At 40.6% G+C, this 22,527-nt stretch overlaps 1 protein-coding gene across 1 annotated transcript; it reads left to right on the top strand.

The window, feature by feature from the left end:
• The first annotated feature begins 663 nt into the window (after positions 1–663).
• Positions 664–22,231, top strand: C2H16orf78 (chromosome 2 C16orf78 homolog). The gene is made up of 5 exons (XM_044659726.1): positions 664–942; positions 3,664–3,798; positions 4,864–4,999; positions 16,503–16,746; positions 22,084–22,231. Exons 1-5 carry the CDS (start codon positions 664–666, stop codon positions 22,229–22,231), a joined length of 942 nt encoding a protein of 313 aa, XP_044515661.1.
• Positions 22,232–22,527: the final 296 nt, after the last annotated feature.

Genomic DNA, 22,527 nt, shown 5'->3' with positions numbered 1-22,527 from the left:
AGATTTGAAGTAAATATTCCTTCCTAAAAGCTAATCTGACTATTAAGTGGTTAAATGAAACTGCGGTACTTGGACTCCTAAAACTGGGTAACACAAATGGTAGGGACTTGAACCAGTGGTAGATACTAGGGACCCACTCCCCTTCAGCCTCCTTAAGGGTACTAGAGAACCCTAAGGGAAAGGGAGAATATCCACAGACCTGGCATTCAGGCAACAGGGGCCAGGGTCATTGAGCTGAGATTACAAACTAATGCAGGAGATAGTAGGATATTAACAAGTCCCTTAGTATGGACAACACCCTGCTTGCCTTAATATAGCCTAATTTTGCATTAACACTAACAAACCCTAATTTTTTCCTTCTAGAAATATTTTTTACAATCCATCATGATGCAACTACTCACCATCTCCATAATACCAAACTCTGGGGAGAAAATGTTCCTCAGAGAAGGGGCTGATTAAATGACCTTCACCACCAGGATGAAGGCTGTCCGTCCTGTCCCAAAGGATAAATAGTGAGGAAGTTTGAGGTCAGTTTCAACTTTTCAACAAGGTTGCTGTCCCAAAAGTGACCTCACAATTCCCTCTCATGTTAGTCTACCTGGCCATGAGAGCCCCACACAGTAAGCAACAGGGATTGTTGACTGATTTTCCAAAATGTCAGGTATGGCGCCATGGTCTTCCACCTCTCCTCACCTTCTTGCCACTGGGCAAAATCCTAACATTTCATCCTGGTCAGGACGAGATAAAAAAAGAGCAAGTGCAACTCATGGAAATCCAGCAGAAAGTTCGAAGAAGTTGTTACACTGGGAGCCTACGACAGAGAAGACAAGATGGAGGACATCCAAGGAAAGGAAGCGGCCAGATTCAACAAACTTCATGGAGAGATTGGAAGGGAAGCATGGGAAGTCCGTGGCTGTCGCTCACAAGAAAGAGAATCACCAAGTATGCAAATAGGACACATAGAGGGGAAGCCTCTTAGAGGGCTTGCATTCTAAAAGTTATGAGACTGTGACCCCTTTCACTTAGAACACTCTCTGACTCACATGCCATATATGTGGGTTGGACTTGAACCCTGTCAGGGGTCCTTGGCCTTGAATGGCCAGATGCCTGTGAGATTTGACCTCCTTTCTATGGAGGCTGCTGCCTCCTTGCCCATTCACAGAACTCCAGTGGAAAAGGCCTTCAGTTCAACCCCCTAATTTTATAATTGGAGAAAGCAAGGTCCAAAGATGTAATATAGAAAATCAAATTGCCAACTTGCCCCATGATTTTCTATATTTCAGAGGCAAATGACTTGTTGGAAGTCACAAAGTAAGTTTGTTCTGGGGCAAATATTAAATCCAGACCGTTAGGCTCACTCTTATGTCATCTTGTCACTACACAAAGCTGCCTTATTCCATACTCCATATTGCAGAGCAGTGAAGTGTGTTTGTACTTCTGGCTATTGTTTCTTCACTCCTTTCCCTCCCATGAGCACCCTCTCCTCTTTTTAGGCAAGCAAGCAATACTCTCTTGCTACCAGACTTGTGAGAGAGGAAGGTCTCTGTAGAACTCTTTCACAAAAACTATTAATGACTTGATGATATCATAGGGTTGGGAGTGGAAGGTAGTAAGAGAAAAAAAGAATGGTGTTATTGTTTTTATTTATTTTAAAAGAGGGCTTATTCTTAGGCTCAAAGAATTTATTGTGAAGAGGATGCTCACAAGCATCGGCTATTGATACTTTGGGGTAGAGAAGCCTCTTTACTGTCTCTCAACTCATATTTAAAGCATGGCAGAATGAAAAAAGCATTGATCTAATTAGGGTCACGCAACCCAAATTGGACTGTCTTGCTTCTATTATGTCCTAGCTGTGGACTAAGAGCAAATGAATCAATACTTAATATTGGTTCAAAGGCAGAAGATAGTGGTAAGGGCTAGGCAATTAAGGTTAAGTAACTTGCCCAGGGTCACACAGCTAGGAAAATTCTGAAGCTAGACTTGAACTCAGGAACTCCTATGTCTAGGCCTAATTCTCAATCCACTCAATCCACCTAGCCTCCCTTCTACCACTTTCAATCCAGCCAATCCTGATAATCAAGTGCTTTTTCCTGTCTTATATTTGTGTTTTCCTAGCAAATCACCTCCTGGTATATTATTCAGGAAGGTTTTTTAAACTGAAAAAAAAATTTGGTATTTTCTGTAACTGATCACTGGAGCATCAGAGAAATTCAAATGAGACTAATGAGATTGAAAAAGCCATAGTCACAGAGGTTAGGAATAACTGGAAGCTTAATTGTCAGTCTTTCACTGTTGACACCCATTAGCCAAGACTTCACAACCTTACAAGCTTACACAGGCTGATAGTTCAAAAGGCAGTCTATCCTTCTCATCAGTGGAGTTAAAATTTGGTTTTCGGCCTTGCTGATCTGACTACATTCATGGAATCTATAGTTACCTGCTCAAATTTTATTTTTCATTGGTCACAGGCAGCACTTAAACCCAGGTCTTCCTGATTCTTCCATCCATCTCATTCTACTCCATCTCCAGGTTCAACTTCTGCCACTGCTACATATAAGCTACTTGAACCCTGGGCAAATCACAGCTTCTTGGAGCCCCAGACAAACTCATCAGACTATATGTATTTTTTAAACCCTTACCTTTAGTCTTAATGTGATCTTAAAACAGAAGAGTAGCAAGGGCTAGGAAATAGGGGGTTAAGTGACTTTCCCAGGGTCACAGAGCTAGGACCCAGACTATATGTTGCAAAACTACAGATGGATGGATGGAGTGAAACAGACACTTCTAAATATACCAGGTTACAAATTGAATAGCCTGAGGTAGTCACTGAAAGTTGGTCAAGTTAGATTGGGGCATTTGGCCCTCTCACTGAGGTAGGCACCAAAAAATCAAAGGTAGGATGAGTCATGTCATTCTTTTAGTTGATTCTCCCTACGACTCAGGAAGCAGAAGGAAGGGAGTTGCTGGGACATAGAAAAAGTTTTGGGGTTTTTTCCCAGCTAATAACAGCAGAATGGTTACTCAAACTCAACACCTATCTCTCAGTCCGTGCTCTTCTCATTAATTCACATTAAATCCCCCTGTCCTTTTCTGAGGGGAATGGATGGGCAATACTCTCAGTGAACTCACTTCTTCCATGGGCAAATTTCACAAGGGAAGGCAAATGCTCAATGTCCCCTTTGGTAAAGGAGAACGTTTTCTCCTCCTTTGTACTGACCTTAGTGATATGGAATTCACTCACTGAGTTTGCTAACAAAAGCGTGTCTTATTTAAAAAAAAAAAAACTTAAGCTCATAAACTTAGAAGTATAAGGAATCTCAGAGAGCACTTAGTCCAGCTCCCTCATTTGACAGATAAGGAAACTAAGATCCAGAGAAGTGTCAAGGTGATAAAAAATAGGAGAACCAGGATTGAAAGCCAGGTCCTCTAACTCTAAATCAGGGTCCTTTCTGTTATACCATTGCATCACCAGTCAAGTTTATATGTTGCATCATTATAGCAGAATACAAATTCCTGGAAGGCAGGAGCTGTATACTGTTTCTCTTTGTACTGCCAGAGCCCTTGTACACAATAAACTTTTAAGAAAATGCTTATTGAACTGAGTTGAACTGCTCTGCTTCCAAGCCTTATGACTGTCTCTACTATGTTCTCTCTTTCCCCAAGCTGACTAAAACCAAACAGTCTCTGGAAAATCTGAAACACCTTCAAGACCACAAGATGGATCAAGAAGAAAAAAAACTCAGAAAATTATTACTGAAACCCTCAGATGACGAAGTGGAAAATTTGACCTTTGTTCCGGTAATTCAGTTCCTTCTGCTTCCCAAATCCTAGGCGCTAGCCAGAGAGAGAAAACCAAAAGAAACACATGGTCAGTTCTATACCACTGGCTTCTTGGAGCCCACCTCAGTGAAAGACTAAATACCCTGACTTGACTTTTTACTGGCTCTTAGTGACTACCTCAAGCTATTTCATTTGTAGCAGTGTACATTTACTTAGAAGTGTCTACTTCACTCCATTTATCTCTCCATTTCTTTTGCTCTTTTCCTTCTGAAATCACAGATACCCCTGTCCAACTTCTCTTCTTGTCCCCCAGATCCTCCCATCCTCTCCCCCAAGAGGAACATCAGCAGGTAGAATTTCATTCCTGATACCATCTCCCACAAGTATGACAGAGTGCATTTCTCAAAGCACTTCACCACTTTATTTTCTCTTATTTCCCAGCATCCCTTATAAGGTATCCTGTTATAAACCCCATTTGGCAGGTGAGTGTCAAGGCCTATAGAGGGAGAATGATTCATTCAAAGAGTGATTCATTCAAAGTTATTCAGCTAATAATAGTGACTCAAATCCATTATCTCCTATCTCCCACTAATCCACATTCAAACCCTACTCCTACCTGGATGGGCAGTACTCTCAGTTGACTCAGTTCTTCCCTTGGCAAATTTCAGAAGGGAAGGCAGAGGCCCAACATTCTCTTTGTTAAATAAGGATGCTCTCTTTTGCCCTACACACCTTGTATGTTTATTATAGATGGCTCAGACAAGATTCTGACTGTGAAAGGGTTCACAAGTAGTTGCTTCTTCAAGAGAGGAAAGGGCCCAAGTTCCCTGGGTTATAAAACTGAAAAGGATTAAAATTCATCCCACTTGCCTGGTCCCAGGGAAGACATCTCTTCTTCTGAACCCCTTTGGCATTTCTTGGAATCCCTGTGAACTTGGCTTCCTAAGATCATAACTTTGAAATTAAAGGAACCACCAAGGGCATCCTACTTGGCTTTACTCTTGAATAGGAGCAAAGTATGACACTTCTGGGGCATCTGTGCCCCCTGACCATACTCATGACTCCATTTTCTTTTATTCTAAGTCCTTCATAAAGAATGCCTTGAGACAAATCAGAAGATCCTCAGATGATTTTTCAACACACAGAGATCCTGATATTCCAAGGATCTACACCACCTACCTCAACACTTTGAAGGAGGCAAACAGGAGGTTAATGTCTGGTAAGTGTGAATAATGTTCTTGCCTTTTCTCCCAAACTTGTAGGGAAGCTCTTCCTATTTCCTAAAGGATGCCAACAGTTTCCCTGAGTCTTGCCTCTATCCGTGGATTTCCTTGATCTAGAGAAATGAGGGTCCAAGTGCTCTGCTCCCCTTCAGCTCTGCTGCCTATGAGCTGCTCACCTTCTCCACTGTGCACTGGGCTGCTGGGCAGAGGAGTAGGGGATGTGAAAAAATGTCATCAGGCATGGTGAGGGATGCAGCTCTGACTGAGTCCTTCTGCCTTTCTAGTAACAAACTTGGGGGGGGGGGATGGTGTGTGTGTGCCCACAGAGAGAAAATAATAGCCTAAATCATTTGGATGATAAGAGATTAGAAGAGAAAAGAGATCATCCTTGGTGAATGTCAAGGTTCTCAGTTGAGAGTTTTGGTAGAAGATTAAGTGAAAAAGTTTGAAAGGGCTACTCTGGTGAGTGGGGTAGAGTTAATTAAGCATGAGTAAAAAGGATTGCCTTGCAACAGGGAGAGCCAAGTTAAGGTGGTAGAAGAAATTTTCAGTCAATCTAGTCAGCATGGTTTGCTGATATTTTTTTTAGTTTCATTCATTCATCTCATATGTAGGAACAAAGGCAACAGATGAAGAAAGTCATCTAAGATTTTCCATTCAGAAAGACAAGAAACAGAAAGGAATTCAGAAGGATGGTATAGAGTTGAACTGGTTCCTCAAGGGGTCAAGATGGGAGAAAGAAGAGCATATAGCTAGTGCAGAAATTATAGTCTGGGAAAGAACTGAGGTTTCTAGGGATTGGAGGTCATGGTAAGGATGAAGGGTTAAAGGTTGCAAGGTAGAGGGAAGGTGCAATGACAATAGACCAGTGATGGTGAACCTATGGCACTTGTTTCTCTCTACTCCAATCTATCCTCCCCCTCCCAGGTGCTCTTTGTTCCAGTGATACTGGAATCCTTGCTGCTCTTTGAAACAAGATACTCATTTTCCAGAATCTGGGTGTTTTCACTGGATCTCTCTCCTATGCCTAGAACACTCTCTCTCATCTTTATCTCCTGGCTTCCCTGACTTCCTTCAATTCTCAACTAAAATTCTACCTTCAACAGCTTCGTATTTCCCATTTCTCCTAAAATTTAGTGACTTCGCTCAGTTTATTATTTCCAGTTAATTTTGTATATAGCTTCTTTGTATAAAGTGATTTTCATGTGGTCTCCCCCATTAGACTATGAGCTCTTTGAAATTGTTTGTCTTTCTTTTTATCCTGAGGACTTAGCATAGAGCCTGGCACATAGAAGATACCTAACAAATGTTTATTGACTGTTTAATTATATTCATATACCATCTATACAGTCATTCCTCAGTTGATGGACTCTCACTCTGTTTCCTTTTGGAGTGATGAGTGCTACCAACAAAAGGACTACTATAAATATTTTGGGACTTATGGGACCTTTCTGTCTTTGACCTTCTTGGGGGTATATACACAGCAGGGTCAATCATTTTGTTTTAAAGAGATAAAAACCAGGGGCCAGAGAAGAAAAGCTAGGATCAAACAGTGAGTTAGTAATTGAACCAGTTCCAAAACTCAATTCAGATACCAATATTCCTTCTACTCTACAACAAAGTAAATTATATCTCATGTTTGCATTCTCTCTATACATTAACTCCATGAGCTCCAAGCTTGTCTAGAAAAATAAACTGATAGACATTGTTGCTGTGAAGGGATGGTGATGAAGACAGAGGCCAGGGAGTTTAGGGACTCTCAGAGTCACCATAGCATCTGAGTCCTGAGGACTCATTATGGTCTGGGTCATGAGCTTGTTAGAGTCAGGAAGCTTTACCCATTCATCAAAAGGTTGAGTTCAAACTTCTTAGAGATGGCAACTCACCTCTCTTTTTTTAAGTTTCAAGTTCCTTATTCGTCTGGGAGTTGGTAATCTCCAAGGTCTCTTCTAGCTCCAGAGCCTATGAACCTATGCTCCTTTGGGTCACTAGTCAAAATTTCAAGAAATCCAGAAACTGGAAAGCCCATGTTAAGTTACAATGAGATGGGGCATCGAAGAAGAATGGAATATAAATAATATAAAAACTGACCGACTAGGGAGCCAAGGTGACTGGGTTCTAGCTTTGGCTCTTCCTCTAACTCAGTGTAGGAGACCTTTCAAGTAGCTTCCTTTTCTGGACTTCAGTTTCCTCATCTGTCAAATGAAATGCATGTGTCCCTTCCACATCACTCCTTCCCCCATCGTAGTTTCAATATATTATGAGTTGGCATAAGAAATTAAATGGGAATTTGGAGAGAGTTTTGCTGAAGCTGCAGATGACACACCCAAGGGTCAGTAAATGACACAGGAAAAGTTTAGAAACTCAGGAATCATCAAATATATGCATAGTATTATATAACATCAACATATTTTATCTTGTAATACCATAAATATACATGATTTCTCTTTTAATGTTAAAATAAGTAAAAAGTTAAAGTTTGTAAAAAGAATGCAAAAGCCACAAAGTTTTGTTCAGATTTTCTAGATCACAAGGATGCTGTGCTCCTAACCCTACAATGTGGAAGGGCTACCTATAGAGATTAGTTGGCTTCTAAATTCCCTTCCAGCTCTGATATTTTGATTCTTTGAATCCACAAAAACGAACAAATCCAAGGATTAATGCATAGTTTTAAAAGCTTTCAAAAAAGAACCGACAAATAGACCACTTGAGGTTGTTGGTCAACACCTCACCCGAAATACTGTGATACAATGACACTGGCCTCCTTACTATCCCTCAAAGCAGACACTCAGCCTTTCTCACCAACTATCACCTATGCCTGGAAAGCTTTCCTTCTCATATTGTCTCTTGGATTTCCTGGCTTCGAGTCTTGGCTAAAATCATACCTTCTCAGAGAAGCCTTTTTCCTGATCTCTTTTAATTCTAGTACCCTTCTTCTGGAATGATTTCCAGTTTATCATTATTAAATTCATAGTTTGCAAGTTGACTCCTCCATTGGAGCTGCTCCTTAGACTTGTTCCTTAAGAAAAAGAATTTTGACATTTCTTTATATTCCTAGAACTTAGCATCATGCCTGGAACATGGTAGGTACTTATTAAATGTTTATTGACTGACTGATTGACAAATGCTGGCTCTTCTACTCTCGTTTTTAAACCTTCTTTCCCAGTCACCAAAGCCCTCTCTGTACATTTCTTCATGATTAACTTTGTACTTTTTCTAAGATGTATCTTCCATTGTAAACAGCTTGTTTCTCTTTAAGGGAGGTCCTTTCATCTTCAGAAAATGCTCCTATCTTATCCTCATCACATTTACAAGCTGTCTCCAAGGGAGGATGACTCTTGTGTGTGGCTACGTGGCTAATCTCATTCAGTCCAGGATGATTTTTTTTTCAAGAGCATGATAACTTTCTGATTTCATTACTCATTTCTGATAATGCCTCTCACTCAGAGCCTGGAGTTCTCAATGTATTACGGGGCACTGTATCTATTTTATGCATCCCTTATGTTCCCAATCCTGAGTCCTACTACATGTCAGGAGCCCCACCAGTTGTCGAAAAATATCCAGCACACTATGAGCAAAAGGGCTGAGATATGTGATGAGGGTTATGGAATTTAGAGCTAAAAGGAACCTTAAAGATCACCTTGTTCAACCCTTCACCCTCATTTTACAGATGGACTATGACCCGGAAAGGGAAAATGATTTGCTCAAGGTCTCATGGGGAGCAATTATTTGAAAAAGTTTTACAAATGCCTTATGTTTTTCAAATGCATTTGCAAAACCATCTAAATGAAACATCCCTCCTATTTAACTCTTCCTCTTAACAAAGAAAAACAGTTAAATAAAAGCGAGTAACAAAGATAGTACCTCTGACAAGTATGAAGCATTCCAGATTCCTAACCCTCCAACTCATCAAGAGAAAGAAAGGGTATATCCTTATCTCTTCTTCTGTATTTCACTGCCTTGAAGTGCTATTTTCATTTACATTCTTCTTTTTCTATATTTTGTTCTCCTGATTTTTCTTTCTTTTATTTATATCAGTTAATACAGCTTCCCATTTTCTGAATTCCTTCTGTTGGTCATTTCTTAAGATATTTTTCATTGTATTTATATAGCATAATTTTTTCAGCCATTCCATAAATTATGTGCATCCACTTTGTTTTCATTTTATGTTATCATGGAAAGTACTGGTGCAGATATTTTGGTATACATGGGAGTTTCCACTCTATCTTTGACTTCTTTGGGTTATATGTGCCAGAATGAGATGTTCTACCAAAAGTTACATTAGTGTGCCTTCCATCTACAGTCTCTCCAACACTGACTATCTCTCTCTTACATTATCTTTGCCAGAGTTCTGGTATGAGGTGAAACCCGAAACTTGTTTTAATTTCCTATTTCCCTTATTATTAGTGGCCATGCATTTTTCATACTATTGACAGTTTGCATTTCTTCTTTTAAAAACTGCCTTTATATCCACTGACCATATTTCCATTAGAGAATGATTGCTTAGTCTTACATATTTGTGTCAAATCCTCATATATCTCAAATATCAGACTTCTCCAAAGTCTCAATAGCATTCTTATTCTAACAGAAATAATTTTTCTTTGTGAAAAGGTTTTCAATTTTGCATAAATTAAAACTGTCCATTTGATCTATTGTGGTCTCTTTTGCTTGGTTTTGAATTCCCTTCCTAAACATAGTTTTGAAAGTTCAAAGATAAAAATTCACAGAATCAGCACTGGAACTCAAGTCCTCTGGCTCCAAATCTTCTTTCCAACACATTCAGAAAAGCATTTAATCTAGAGAATTAGGAGACCTGGCTTACCTGTCCTGACCCTGCCTCTAACCATAACCTTTGCTCACTTTCCATTGATTTGTAGTTAGAAAACTTGAGTTCACATTTTAGCTATGAAATTTACAGTTTGTATGAACTGGAGCGAATCCCTTCAGCTCCCTTGGCCTCAGTTTGTTCACCTATAAAATGTAAGGATTAGTACAGATAATCTCTAATTTCCCTTCTATATCCAAATCCAATTTTTTATCCCTAAATATTCTATAATTAGGCTATAATTCTAAGTTCCTAAAAGACCCAGGGACCTCGGCATATTTTTCTCTTGAAGCTTGGGGCATCCAAAGAGGAATGAGTCCAACGGAGTCCTAAGGACTACTGGGGATGGAGGGAATGCCAAAAAAGCACCAGAAAACAGTCTCCCTTGACTGACCTCTTCCCAGCATCAATAAGAAAAGACAGACCATAAGCAGAACAGATTCCTTAGTCTCTGTCTCTCATCCCATCTCTCAATTTAAGTCTCTGAATTCTAAGGGAAAAGACTGGGGCATATAACATTTTTAAAAAGAGAAGACTCGGGGGGAAGGGGAAGGGGGAGGGGACCACACTGCAATCTATAAATACCTGCAAGGTGACAATATAAATGAAGGAAGGGAATTCTGCCACCTCAGAAGGCATAGGATAAGGAGCTGACAGCCTGGGGCCAGAGGCAGGCTGAGTAGGGAGACTGGAATGAGGGCCAAAGGGACCCACAAGGCAGGAGCCCTTGGGCATTAGGGAAGAAGGCTGGAGGCAAGAAGGCAGGTGCAGTGGCCGCCTCCCACAGCCACAGGGAAGGGGGAGCAGAAGTTTGTGAAAACAGTGGTGGGAGTAAAGCAGCCACAGTCCTCCTGAGAACTCACAGGGCTCCTCTGACTTGACCTATATAGCAGTTCTCAGCCCTTCCAGCTGCCTCCATCTTCAAACGCAGGGAGCCACGTGGGCTCAGGAGTGGGGAGGCCTTTCCTTTGCCTTTAGAAATGATGTACTCTGTGGGTTTGGGGGGTACTGACAAAGATAAGGGCAGATGCTGCTTTCCTCCTATCATTTTACCTTCACTCTCCCCCACCCCCTACTCAAATGTTCAGGCAAGAGGCAAAGTCAGTCAGATCCTTCTATAGCAAACATAAAGAAGTTACTTTCCAGAAATTAAAGGACTCCAGTCATCAAGAGAAAATCTGAATCAGAGAGGAAAAGGCCTTTCAACTGATTCTTTTGGGCTCTGAGTTGTGAGTTCTTAATATCAAAGAGGGAATGACCAGAGAATGACTTTTAGACTTAAGGAGTAGAACTAGAACAACCACATGATCCTCAGAGGTCCCTATGGGCCCAAGGAGGGAAGCAATAAGATATAATAGAAAGAGGCTTGTAAGAAGAGCCAGAAGAAATATATTCAAGTCCTTCGTTCTGTCACTAACTCCCCACATGACTTTGGAACAAGTCACATCATGCTCTGTAGGTCTCGGGTTCCCCCTGTGTAAAATGAGGGAGTCTGGGCTAGATGACAAAACATTTGAGTTGGGAGGGGACCTAAGTGAGTGTGTAATTGAACCCAGACACCAAAGGAATACCCAACATAACACGATCTCAAAGGGTTATCCAGCCTCTTCTTGAAAACCACCAAGGAAGGTAACCCACCTAGCACTCAAGGCATCTTGTTCCACTCAGGGGTAGGTACAGTTAGGCTGTTTTTCCTAATATCAAACCTAAATTTACCTTCTTGCAACTTCCATCCATCATTCCTGGTTCTGCCCTCTGGAGAGAGAGAAAACAAATCTAATTCCTCCTCCAAAAGACAGCTCTTCAAATGCATGAAAACAGCTGATAATCACGTGTCCTCCTAAGTCTTCTCTTTTCCTGGCTAACCACGTGCCTTTAACTGGTCCTCAGGTGTCATAGACTTAGGACCCTTTTCTGAACATACTCCAGTTTATCAAGGTCATTCTTAAGTCACAGCACCAGGAACTGCACATATCATTCCAGATGAGGTCTGATGAGAGCAAAGTACCATCATCATTTCCCTATTCCTGGAAGTTCTACCCCTCGGAAGGAAGTCCAACATGATATTAGCCAACACTGCATTAACTTCAAGGTGTCTTTAGAAACAACTGTTATCTATCCATCCGTGATTCTCCTCTCTTACACATAGGAAGCTATTTTTTTGAACTCAAAGACAAGGCTTAGCATTAATATTTTTGAATTTGATCTTGTTATTTATTATTCATCAGCCCAATGCTCTAGCTTATCAAGATTCTTTTGGATCTGGATTCTTGGCATCCACTGTTAGCTATCTCTTCTTAGTTTTGTGATCATCTGCCAATGCAATGAGTATTCCATCTGTGTTTTTATTATATAAGTTTGTAAAAATGTTAAACAGCTGAGGGTCAAGCACAGAGCCCTGGGACACTTCACTGGAGACCTCTAAACATGCTCACATTGATCCGTTGACAATTACTTGTGGAGTCTAGGCATCCAACCAATTCTAAATCCACCTGATCATATTATTGTTCACTCCACATCTGTCCATCTTCTCAATAAGGATAGTATGAGACATTTTATCAAAAGCTTTTGGTTAGCTGTATCCTCAGCATTCTACCAGTAGAACAAGCCTCAAAAAGCTATGTTCTTGGTGAAATTATTCTGGCTTCTTGTAATTCCTGCTTCCTTTTCCAGAGGCTCACCCACTATCTCTTTAAATGATCCCTTTGCTAATTTTCTCAGGAAGCAAAGTCAAGTCTGCCAACCTGTTGTGTACAGGCTCTGTTCTCTTTCCTTTTTCAAAAACTGGGACAACATTTGCATTTCTCCAACCATGTGGCACCTCTCTGATTTTTCATGATCATCCAAATAACTCTGACAGTGGCTCAGAAATCACATCTGACAGTTGTTTTGAGACCTAAAGATGTAATTCATTTAGGCCAGTTGATGATTTGAATTCAAAAGAAACAGCTAGATGCTTTTTTACTATCTTCTCATTTATTTGGGGTAAAAACAATTTATTTTGGGAACTCAACTGTCATTTACAATAAATGTATTCTCATCACAAAAAATAAATGACTTCAAAATTGAGTAGCATTGTTTTCTTTCCAGTTGTCAGCTATCATCGCATTGACCCTGAGTAATGGTCATATTCCTTCTCTGATATCTTCCTTCTTTTCTATACTCACAAAAAAAAACACCTTTTTGTCATCCTTAGCTTCGCTCATTTTGAGTGTTAGCATTCCTGATATTATTTCTTCAGGATCATTCCACTTATATTCATTTGCTGTTACCTGAACTTGCTTCTGTCTTCTGTCCATTTCTTCTTTTAAAAAAAAATCCTTACCATGTGTCTTAGAATCAGTACTGTGTGTTGGTCCCAAGGCAGAAAAGAGGTAAGGGCTAGGCAATGAGGGTTAAGTGACTTGTCCAGGGTCACATAACTAGAAAGTGAGTGTCCGAGGTTGGATTTGAACCCCGGACCTCCTGTCTCTACATTTCTTCTTAAAATCTAAATTAGTTGTTGAGTTCCCTTTGCAGACACAATGATATCTTCAAGCAAATTCCATTTCTCTTCTTCATTGCAACTGTTTCCCTTCATCTCTTCAGAATGTCATTCTCAATCACCCCCTATTTCTCATGATCTGGCTTATCCTAATATATTTTAATTCATGGGATCAAATCTAGAGTGTGTGTCAGACTATGCCCAAATTTCCATGCATTTCTTTATCACAGTTTCTCAGATAAGGTGGTCACTGCTCCTTAGGTTACCATTAGTTCTTCTCTAACAACTAGTTTCTCCTTGTTAGTGAGAATCAGATCCAGAGTAGAATTTCCTCTTGCTGGTTCTTCTAGAATTTAAAGAATGAAATTATCACTAAAACAAATTAGGAAGTTATTAGCTGTTTGTTTTTGGGAAAAGCTCTAACAGGCATCTGGATACTACTATTAGCCCCCATCACTACTACATTATGCCTCTGTGCCAAATTCATTGACCTATTTTCCAAACTCATCAATCTCCTCTTTCTGTCCAGGTGGTCTGTAGTTTATTCCAATAACAAAATCAGTTCTGTTTCCCTACACTGATCTTCACCAAATAATCTCAACCATGCTAACCCATGCTGGTTTCCAGATTTTCTCACATAACTATAACCCTCTTAATATATAATGCTACCCAAATCTTGTCTTCTTCCTCCCTGATCCTTAATATTTTAGAACCTCTTTGATTAGATTTATGACATTTGGCAAATATATACTCTTACTAGCTTTTATGTAAGGTGTGGGCCATCTCTGATCAAGAATATGCCAACCCTATATTGTAAGCTATGATCCAGAAATCTAGATCCTGTTCTTAGATACCAGCTACCTACTTCCCAAACCAAATTTTATCTTCTGCATTTTTTGCCTTCAGTGAGCAAGAATGAGGAAAACAGCAACCTGTGTTCCTGTGTCCTTCAGTTTCTGGCCCACTTCATAATCATTGGCAATATTTTCTCAGGTTCCCTCTAGAAGTGCTATTTGTGTCTATATAAACACAAAATTTGGTTATTATCACCTATTCTGATAAGTCTTGGAAGGTGTTCTGTTATGTCTTAGATACATAACCCAGGAAGAAAACAGACTTCTCTATTATTGTTTTTGGGTGAGAACAAGGACTATACCCTATCTCTAAGGATCCTGAGAAATCAAGTAGGATCTCAGAGACCATCTAGGCTCACTCCTATCATTTTACAGGAAGGCTAACTAGATTTACCCTAGAGCAGTGATTCCCAAAGTGGGCACTACTGCCCCCTGGTGGGTGCTGCAGTGATCCAGGAGAGCATTGATGGCCACAGGTGCATTTATCTTTCCTATTAATTGCTATTAAATTTTTTTTTTAAATTAATTTCCAGGGGGCTAAGTAATATTTTTTCTGGAAAGGGGGCAGAAGGCCAAAAAAGTTTGGGAACCACTGCCCGAAACTATCAAAGCTAGGATTTGAACCCTACTTTTCTGACTCCAGAGCCAAAGCTCTCTCCACTGTACCATGCTGCAGTCTTCTCATTTGACTTAAAATGAAGGTACATGTCCCATTTTCCCATGGCAGACTTCCTTTTCTGTTCTCAGATCACCCATAGTAATTACTCCTTTTACTGTCTTCATGAGAGGTAACATGTGGCAATAAAAAGAACACAAAACTAGTCACAACTGAGTCCTAGTTTCAACCTTGCCAATAACTCCTTGTTTCCCTTTAGAGGAGTCTCATGCCTTCTGTGGGCCTCATTTTCCTTTTCAATTAAAACAGAGGTTTGGACTAAATGATCATCATCAATATAGAGAGCTATAAGGGAACTTCAAGATCACTTTAATTTAATCCTCTCGTTTTACAAATGAATACAGTTAGACGCACAGTTATTAAATGATTTCCCCAAAGTTATGGGAAGAAGTGTCAAGGCCAGGATTCAGAGCAGGTTTTCTGACATGAAGCCCAGTACTTTGCCTGGTCTGAGGTCCCTTCCAGCTCTATGGTTCTCATCCAGAACACTCAGAGCTTGCCCCCAAATTGTTCTTTGTATCACTAGAACCTAATATATTACTTAGAGTAGGTGTCTACTAAACATTTTGGAGGAATTTGATTGACCTAGATTATTTAGGGTGACTCCCATAAAGGCTTTAGAACTTTTCTTCAGCTACTTTTTTGGCAGGAAGGCCAGTGGTAGCTTCATAATTTGACAAGTGAAAATTGAAAACACCTTTTAAAAGGCTCTTCTGCTACATAAATCAGTCCATGAGGACTAGATGGGACTTTGGATGTCTTCTAGTCCAACTCTCTCAATTTTCCTAGGTAGAACCTGAGGAAACACAGTGGGGACAAAGAGCTAGCAGCTGTAACTTGAATACAGGTCTCTTGACTCCAGGCTTCAATGTTCTTTCTACCATACCACCCTGTTTCCTAGACTGACCATGAATTAGTGCTACAGCCAAGGAACACTGCATCATGTTAGAGCCCCCAGAGAAGAAATGGAAGGTAGAGCTCATAGAATCAGAGTTTCAGAACTGAATGGGACCATTGAAACTATAGTCCACTCCCCTCTATTTAGACATGAGAAAACTCAGTCTCAGTTAGAGGAGTTACCAGTGAGAGGAATACCTCCTCCAAGGTATTCTGAAACAATTATGAAAGGATTATCTCTTATTAAAATACTATTGGGGTCTCTGTCTTCTACCACTTTTCTTTCCTTCATCCCCCACTCCAATCCCCTAAAGGTATATTCTATTGATTATTATGTTTAGTGAGGTAAAATAGATAGAAATCAAGAGATCTAAATTGGTGTTCCAGCTCCAACACCTACTCTGTGACCCTAAGCAACTCTGGGACTCAGTTATCACATCTGTAAAATTAAGATAGGGCTTATTCAATACTTCATAGGGTCATCATAAGGAAAGTCCTCTGTAAAAAAATCGAAACCCTCCCCTTCTATCTTAGAATATATATATATATATATATATATATATATATATTGGTTCCAAGGCAGAAGAGTGGTAAGGGCTAGACAATGGGGGTTAAGTGACTTGCCCAGGGTCACAAAGTTAGGAAGTATCTGAGGCTAGATTTGATCCTAGGACTTCCTATCTCTGGGCCTGTCTTAAAAGCCCTTAAAGTGAATGCAGAAATAGATATTAAGATTCTTCTTACTTTTTTTCTTCCTCTTCAGACTCAGACGGGCCAGATAATATGTCATCAACAATCCCACGGCTGAATATCCCACGCAGAAGCAGCCTAGACCCAACCAACCAATTTTTGCAGGATGCCTTCTCTTCCCGTAAGGGTCTGAATTCAAAAGTGATAGACCCATCATCTGGTTTCCAGGTGTATGATAGAAAGATGAAGAATTTAATTGACAAGAGTCCAATTACTGTCGCCCCAATGTTGAAGCCCCATGAAGTCCTGAGCTGTAGGTAAGGAAATTGAGGTTTGTCGAGGAAACTGGTGTGGACACTGACAGCCAAAGCCCCGTTAAAAGTAGCTTTGTTGGCCAACTGAATTCCTTGAGCACATTGTACCTAGGTATATTCTCTTCCCTTGCAAATTACAAAACAAAGCAAAAACAGAAGACGCCTGTGAATGGTTTCACTCCCTCACAGATAGACTAATAGAGGCAATAGATTTATTCTGCCTGGTCCTAAAGAGCAGAACTAGCTGGCCCGGTGGATAGAGTACTATCCCTAGAATTGGGAAGACTCATCTTCCTGAGTACAAACCTGGCCTCGCACCCATCTAGTTGTATGACCCTGGACAAGTCACTTCACCCTGTTTGCCTCCGTTTTCTCATCTGTAAAATGAGCTAGAGAAGGAAATGACAAACCACTCCATTATCTTTGCTAAGAACACCCCAAATGGAGTCACCAAAGGTTAGACACTGAAATAACAGAACAACGACAGGAGAAATTTGGTGGAAAAATCAAGGAGGATTGTATTACTTCGGTGTGAGAAAATGCCCCCTCACGATCAGAACTGTTCAACAATGCAATGGAGTACCTCAGAGATGGTGAGCTCCCCAACACTAAACCTCTTCAAGTAAGAGGCAAGGAGCGCTTATCAGGGACTATGGAGAGGATGTGTGCTCAGGTAGGAGGTTAGGAGAGATGACTGCTAAGGGCCCCCTGGATTAAGAGATTCTATGCCTGGTGACATCAGGGACTGAATCTTTAAAAGGTAGTCAAGCTGGTCCGAGACTGTGTGATTCTGAAGTAGACCTAGCCTAAAAAGCGACATTTCAACTATCATTCTTATGACTACTGTGTACAGGGAATGTCGTCTCATTGGAAGACAGATCCTAGACTCTTGCTTAGCCCTGCTTCATCTGGAGAAGACGACAGCTGTAGTAGTTCCCCAACTCACAGAAAGCATCGATTCAAAGGAGACCTCAGGAACAGTTGTGATCTAGAATGTCTTATAGATGTCTAGAAGAATGAATTCTTGCCAGACTCTAGAATGACTCCAACTAAACTTAGATGTTATTGCTGTGTTCTGCCAGACCTTGAACTAGCTTCTAACGGTTTCTGGTCAAAGAGCCTGAAAGCTCTAGTTTCCATAATAAGCGCACCGTCCTCATATTCCCGCTACTGTGTTTCACCTAGACTAGGTGCTAGTTGCTCCTGAGATGATCTAATGATTGCAGGTTTTGGCTAGATTGGGAGGGGGCCTTTGGCATCATCAAACCCATTTAACCCATGCCTATTCAGCATGAAACCTTAAGAGGTTCAGTGAGGAGAGTTCCCATCCTGGAGTCTGGAAGACCTGAGTTCAAATCCTACCTCAGATACTTATAGACCACATTTGACCACAGGCAAGTCACTTGCACTCCTTGGGCCTCTTATTTCTCTTGTGAATAAGAGGGATGAAAATAACAGCACCTACTTCACAGGGTTGTTGTGAAAATCAGATGAAGTCATAAATGTCAAGCGCTTTGCAAACTTCAAGTGCTATAAAAATGTTAGGTATTTTTGTCCATCTGGCCCCTCCTTCATTGTGTGTACAGAAAATCCAGGCCCGCCAAAGCTTTCATTTGAACTCAAGTTCTTCCACTTCAAATCCAGTGCTCTTTCCTTTAGAAAATATTGCTGTTCTTAGACCACCGAAAGCAAAAAACCTCCAACCTTTGGATATTATGTGGGTGGAATTGATTCTTATAGAGAAATTATTATTTTGGGATCGACTATAGTTTCCTTCTCTAGTCTCTTTTTCAGGGTAGGGAGAACAGCATTGTTTTTTAAGTCAAAGTCATAATCTCACATCAGCCTAGATCCAGTAGTGCTCTCTCCACTCCTCTATGTCTGATGAAGGCCTACCCAATCTTCCAAAGCCAGAATCAAAGCCCCACCCCCCTTCTCTGCAGAGCTATCTTTATCTACTCTGGCCCCTCACTGCTTTTTCTTCTTACTCCGATTACCTCTGATACTTATTGTGCTTAGAATGATGTTGAAAAGTGTGGGGAGAGAAGGCGGCTGACTGGATATACAAGATGAGCCCCTGGCACGTCTGTCTACCTATAGGCTTCCCAAGGTCTAAGAGGGGCCTTATTCATTCATTCAAGGCTTTATTCATTCACTCAAGGCTGATCAGGAGCTACAAAACCAAATCCCAGTCACCAGATTCATCAGAGGTTAGTTTAAAAGCTAGAATGTCAATTTATGCCTTTATCAAGCAGAGTACTTTATGCCTGCTATTCAGGGCTCCCTTTCCTGATAACATAGTACTTGGGACTCTGAATTTGTATTTATTTCCATGTGCTTCGACGCCTCTTGCCAGTACAATATAAGCTCTTTGAGGGCAAGCACTGACTATTTTTGTCTCTGTATCCTTTAATGTCTCGTCCGGAGTCTGTGACATAGCAGGCCCTGGATAAATGCTTGTTGGTTTGAATTGAATTGAACTAGTTATCAAAAAATGACTTGGTGAGCTGGGAATCAAGCCAAAAAGAGTAACCATTTCTCCCAGCCTATGTTGGAGCTTGGTGACTCTTTTTAGTTTCAATGAAAAGTAATAGCTTACAATTTTTGAAGCTTCAAGGTTTACAAAGCACTTTACATACCTCATCTCACTTGAGGCTCACATCAAACCCTGTGAAGGACAAGTATTATTATCATTTCTGTTTTACATACAGAAACCAGGGCTCCGAGATGTAACAAGGTCACATAGCTGAATTGTCAGAGGCAGCTTTCAAAAATCAGATTTCTCCTGAACTCCATATTCACACGCTTCCTCTCATTTCAGAGTATTTTCTGACCTGTTTCCCAAATTTTGGAGGGTGCCCTTTGTTTGGAGGGTACCCCAACTCTAATCCCTCTCCCCAACTGCCTTCATCTTGAAGCATTTATACTTGTAAATGCTACGTTGTATTGCCATTAGCTGTTTACTGACTGCGTGGATGATGTACCTTCTCCTCAATTCAACTACCCAGCAGCTCCTGGAGGTCAGGCACCATGTCTTCCGGTTTCTCCCAATCCCTCTTTGTGCCTAGCGCAAGGTTTACATGCAATAAATATCTGTTGACTGAATGAATGAATGCCACCCAGTTTAACTCCTTAGGAGCCAGCTAGAGAGCCACTGAGGGCTATTGAGCATCTGTGGTATCACTGCAATAGCCCATTAACAAGGGCCGGCCATCATTTAGCTCTCTGCCATCCTTGCTTCCGACATACATTGTGTTCAGTAAAATACAAGTAGCCCAAAGCGTTTTGAGGTCACAAACAAAACAGTCTAGTCCCTTGGAATTCTGGAGAGTGATTTCAATTCAACAGTTATATATCAAGGCCCATGCCATGGGAAAGACCTCATGTAACTTTGGGCAAGTCATTTCCTCTCTCCAGGGACTCAGTTTCTGCCTCTGAAAAATGAAAGCAGATGAATGAGATGGCATTCAAGGAGCAGACAAATGCCATGTGGTATAGTGAAAAAGAGCCCTGAGGCAGGGGGGGGTACAGCTGGGTTGCACAGTGAATAGAGTACCAGGGCTGGAGTTGGGAGGACCTGGGTTCAAATGTGACCCCAGACCCATCCTAGGTGTATGACCCTGGGCGAGTCACTTAACATCAATTGCTTAACCTTTGCCACACCTCTGGCTTAGAATTGATACTAAGATAAAAGGTAAGGGTTTAAGAAAAAATGCTATTGTTATATTTAACAATGCATACATATATAAGTATGTGTATATTCATGCCCTCAAATAATTCACCATCTCTAAGAAATAGTACAATACAATTCATAACAAGTTATGGAATCCAATCCATTCAGGTCTCAGATAATAAATGCTCTGGGTGGTCAGGAAATGGAAAGGCCAGTACCAGTTGCACTTATTGGAGATTCCTTCCTACAAGGGCTGGGCCCCCAAGGATGAGGAGATGGCCGAGAATTAGATGGGAAAGGAGGGAGGCTTGTTTTATTTGGGGAAAATGGTGTGCGATTTGATCATTTCCTCTTCTGTCACTTAATGCAGACAGCCGTATCTGTAGAGGAAATCCATTTACTTGGGGAAATAAATAGCTCCCCCTATTATAAAGCTGGGGGCTAGCAGCACCAGAGGGGGGAGGGAATACATAATGATGGAAGAGAATCTATGTAAAGGGGAGAGGGGCTGGACTTTCTATATAACTGATACTTACCAGCTAAGTTCCATGGGAGAGTCTTCACTTCTCTGATCAGCTTTAAAAGAGGGACAAATGATATCTTTGATACCTACCCTCCCCCAGGGTGGTTATGAGTTTCAATTGAGATAACATATGAATTTAGTTTTATAAATTTTAAATCTATGTGATTCTTTATCATCATTAGAGTGGGAGCAATTATAGCGTCTGCCACTTGTTATTTGTGAGAGCTTAGGCAAATCATTTATTCCTCGGTTTCCTCAATTGTAAAATGAGAGGATTAGACTCTTTCTCTCTGGTAGTATGTATGTATATATACACACACATACATACACAAATATATAGAGACCAGAATCAAGGAACCCTAGAAGCTAACCCTCTCATTTTACAAGTAAGGAACTTAAGAAGTAAGAGACTTGCTTAGATTCTCACAAGTAACAAGAGGCAGAGGCTGTAAAATGCTCCCACTAGAAAATAATGTATTTTATGTTAATATAATAATTTATAAGATAACTACATATATATACACACTAAACTATGGGACACGTATATGTTTATATTTATGCATGCGATTTAGAGGTGGAAGGGAACCCTAAAGCTTTAGTCCAACCCCCCATATTTAAGAGATGAATAAGGTGAAGCCAAAAAAGGCAAAGTAACTAATTCAAGGTCACCCAATTGTAATAAGCAAAGGCAGAGGTCTTTTGCCTTTTTCCATCCAACCTTCTATGATTTAAAGTGTTCTTTTAGCACCGATATCTCAAATAGCATTCATTTGGAAAGATCCCAGATTTCTCAGCAACGAAGCCCATACTTTCCAAAGGATACGCAATTTATATAGGGCATTTCCAATAAAGTATAAGGATACTAAGATATTTTCACTTTCATACCCTCAACCAAAAATCTTTTCCCTTTTTTTTTAAATTTCTCCTAGAAGGCAGCTAGGTAGCTCAGTGGACTGAGAGTTGGGCCTAGAGACAGGAGGTCCTAGGTTCAAGTCTGACCTTAGATACTTCCTAGATATGTGACCCTGGGCAAGTCACTTAACCCCCAATGTCTCGCCCTCACCACTCTTCTACCTTAGAACCAATACGCAATATTGATTCTAAGACAGAAGGTAAGGGTTTAAATTTTTTTTTTCTCCTACAGGTACCTGCGGCTCTCCAAGAACAACATCCAGACCTTGCTCAGATTGTGTAAGGAAGCAGGAATGGACGTAGACATTCATCCTCACATGAGTGAATCAGAAATGAATGCCAACCAGATATTCACCCGACGACACAGCGTTGCCCTCTAAGTCACTCCTTCTCTCTTAGTAATTCATATCTACTTGGGAGGTGACACTGATCATCAGGTGGCCACAACCACAGCCCCTAATTTGGGGACAGGCCTGGCACCCTAAATTAACAACAACAGCGACAATCAACAAACCAACAGTAGATTATGGTATTTTTATATTATAATGCTTTCTGTTGTTTCTCAAGAGAAGGCCAATTTGGGAGAACCCATTGCTTTGTTTTCCAAAATTGGTACCCATAACCAATGATGGAAGCTCTGTACACATATGGTTTAGCTTCTGATTTGCAGGCTTCT

This window comes from Gracilinanus agilis, chromosome 2 (genome assembly GCF_016433145.1).
Source record: "Gracilinanus agilis isolate LMUSP501 chromosome 2, AgileGrace, whole genome shotgun sequence".
Taxonomy (NCBI): domain Eukaryota; kingdom Metazoa; phylum Chordata; class Mammalia; order Didelphimorphia; family Didelphidae; genus Gracilinanus; species Gracilinanus agilis.
This window is presented reverse-complemented; position numbering and strand designations above follow the sequence as displayed.

Excerpts from the sequence above, each read along its gene's own strand:
- C2H16orf78 (XM_044659726.1), top strand. The coding sequence starts at position 664 with ATGGCGCCATGGTCTTCCACCTCTCCTCACCTTCTTGCCACTGGGCAA. Across the intron at positions 3,799-4,863 it reads AAAATTTGACCTTTGTTCCG|TCCTTCATAAAGAATGCCTT; the intron begins GTAATTCAGTTC and ends TTTTATTCTAAG. Across the intron at positions 16,747-22,083 it reads CATGAAGTCCTGAGCTGTAG|GTACCTGCGGCTCTCCAAGA; the intron begins GTAAGGAAATTG and ends TTTCTCCTACAG.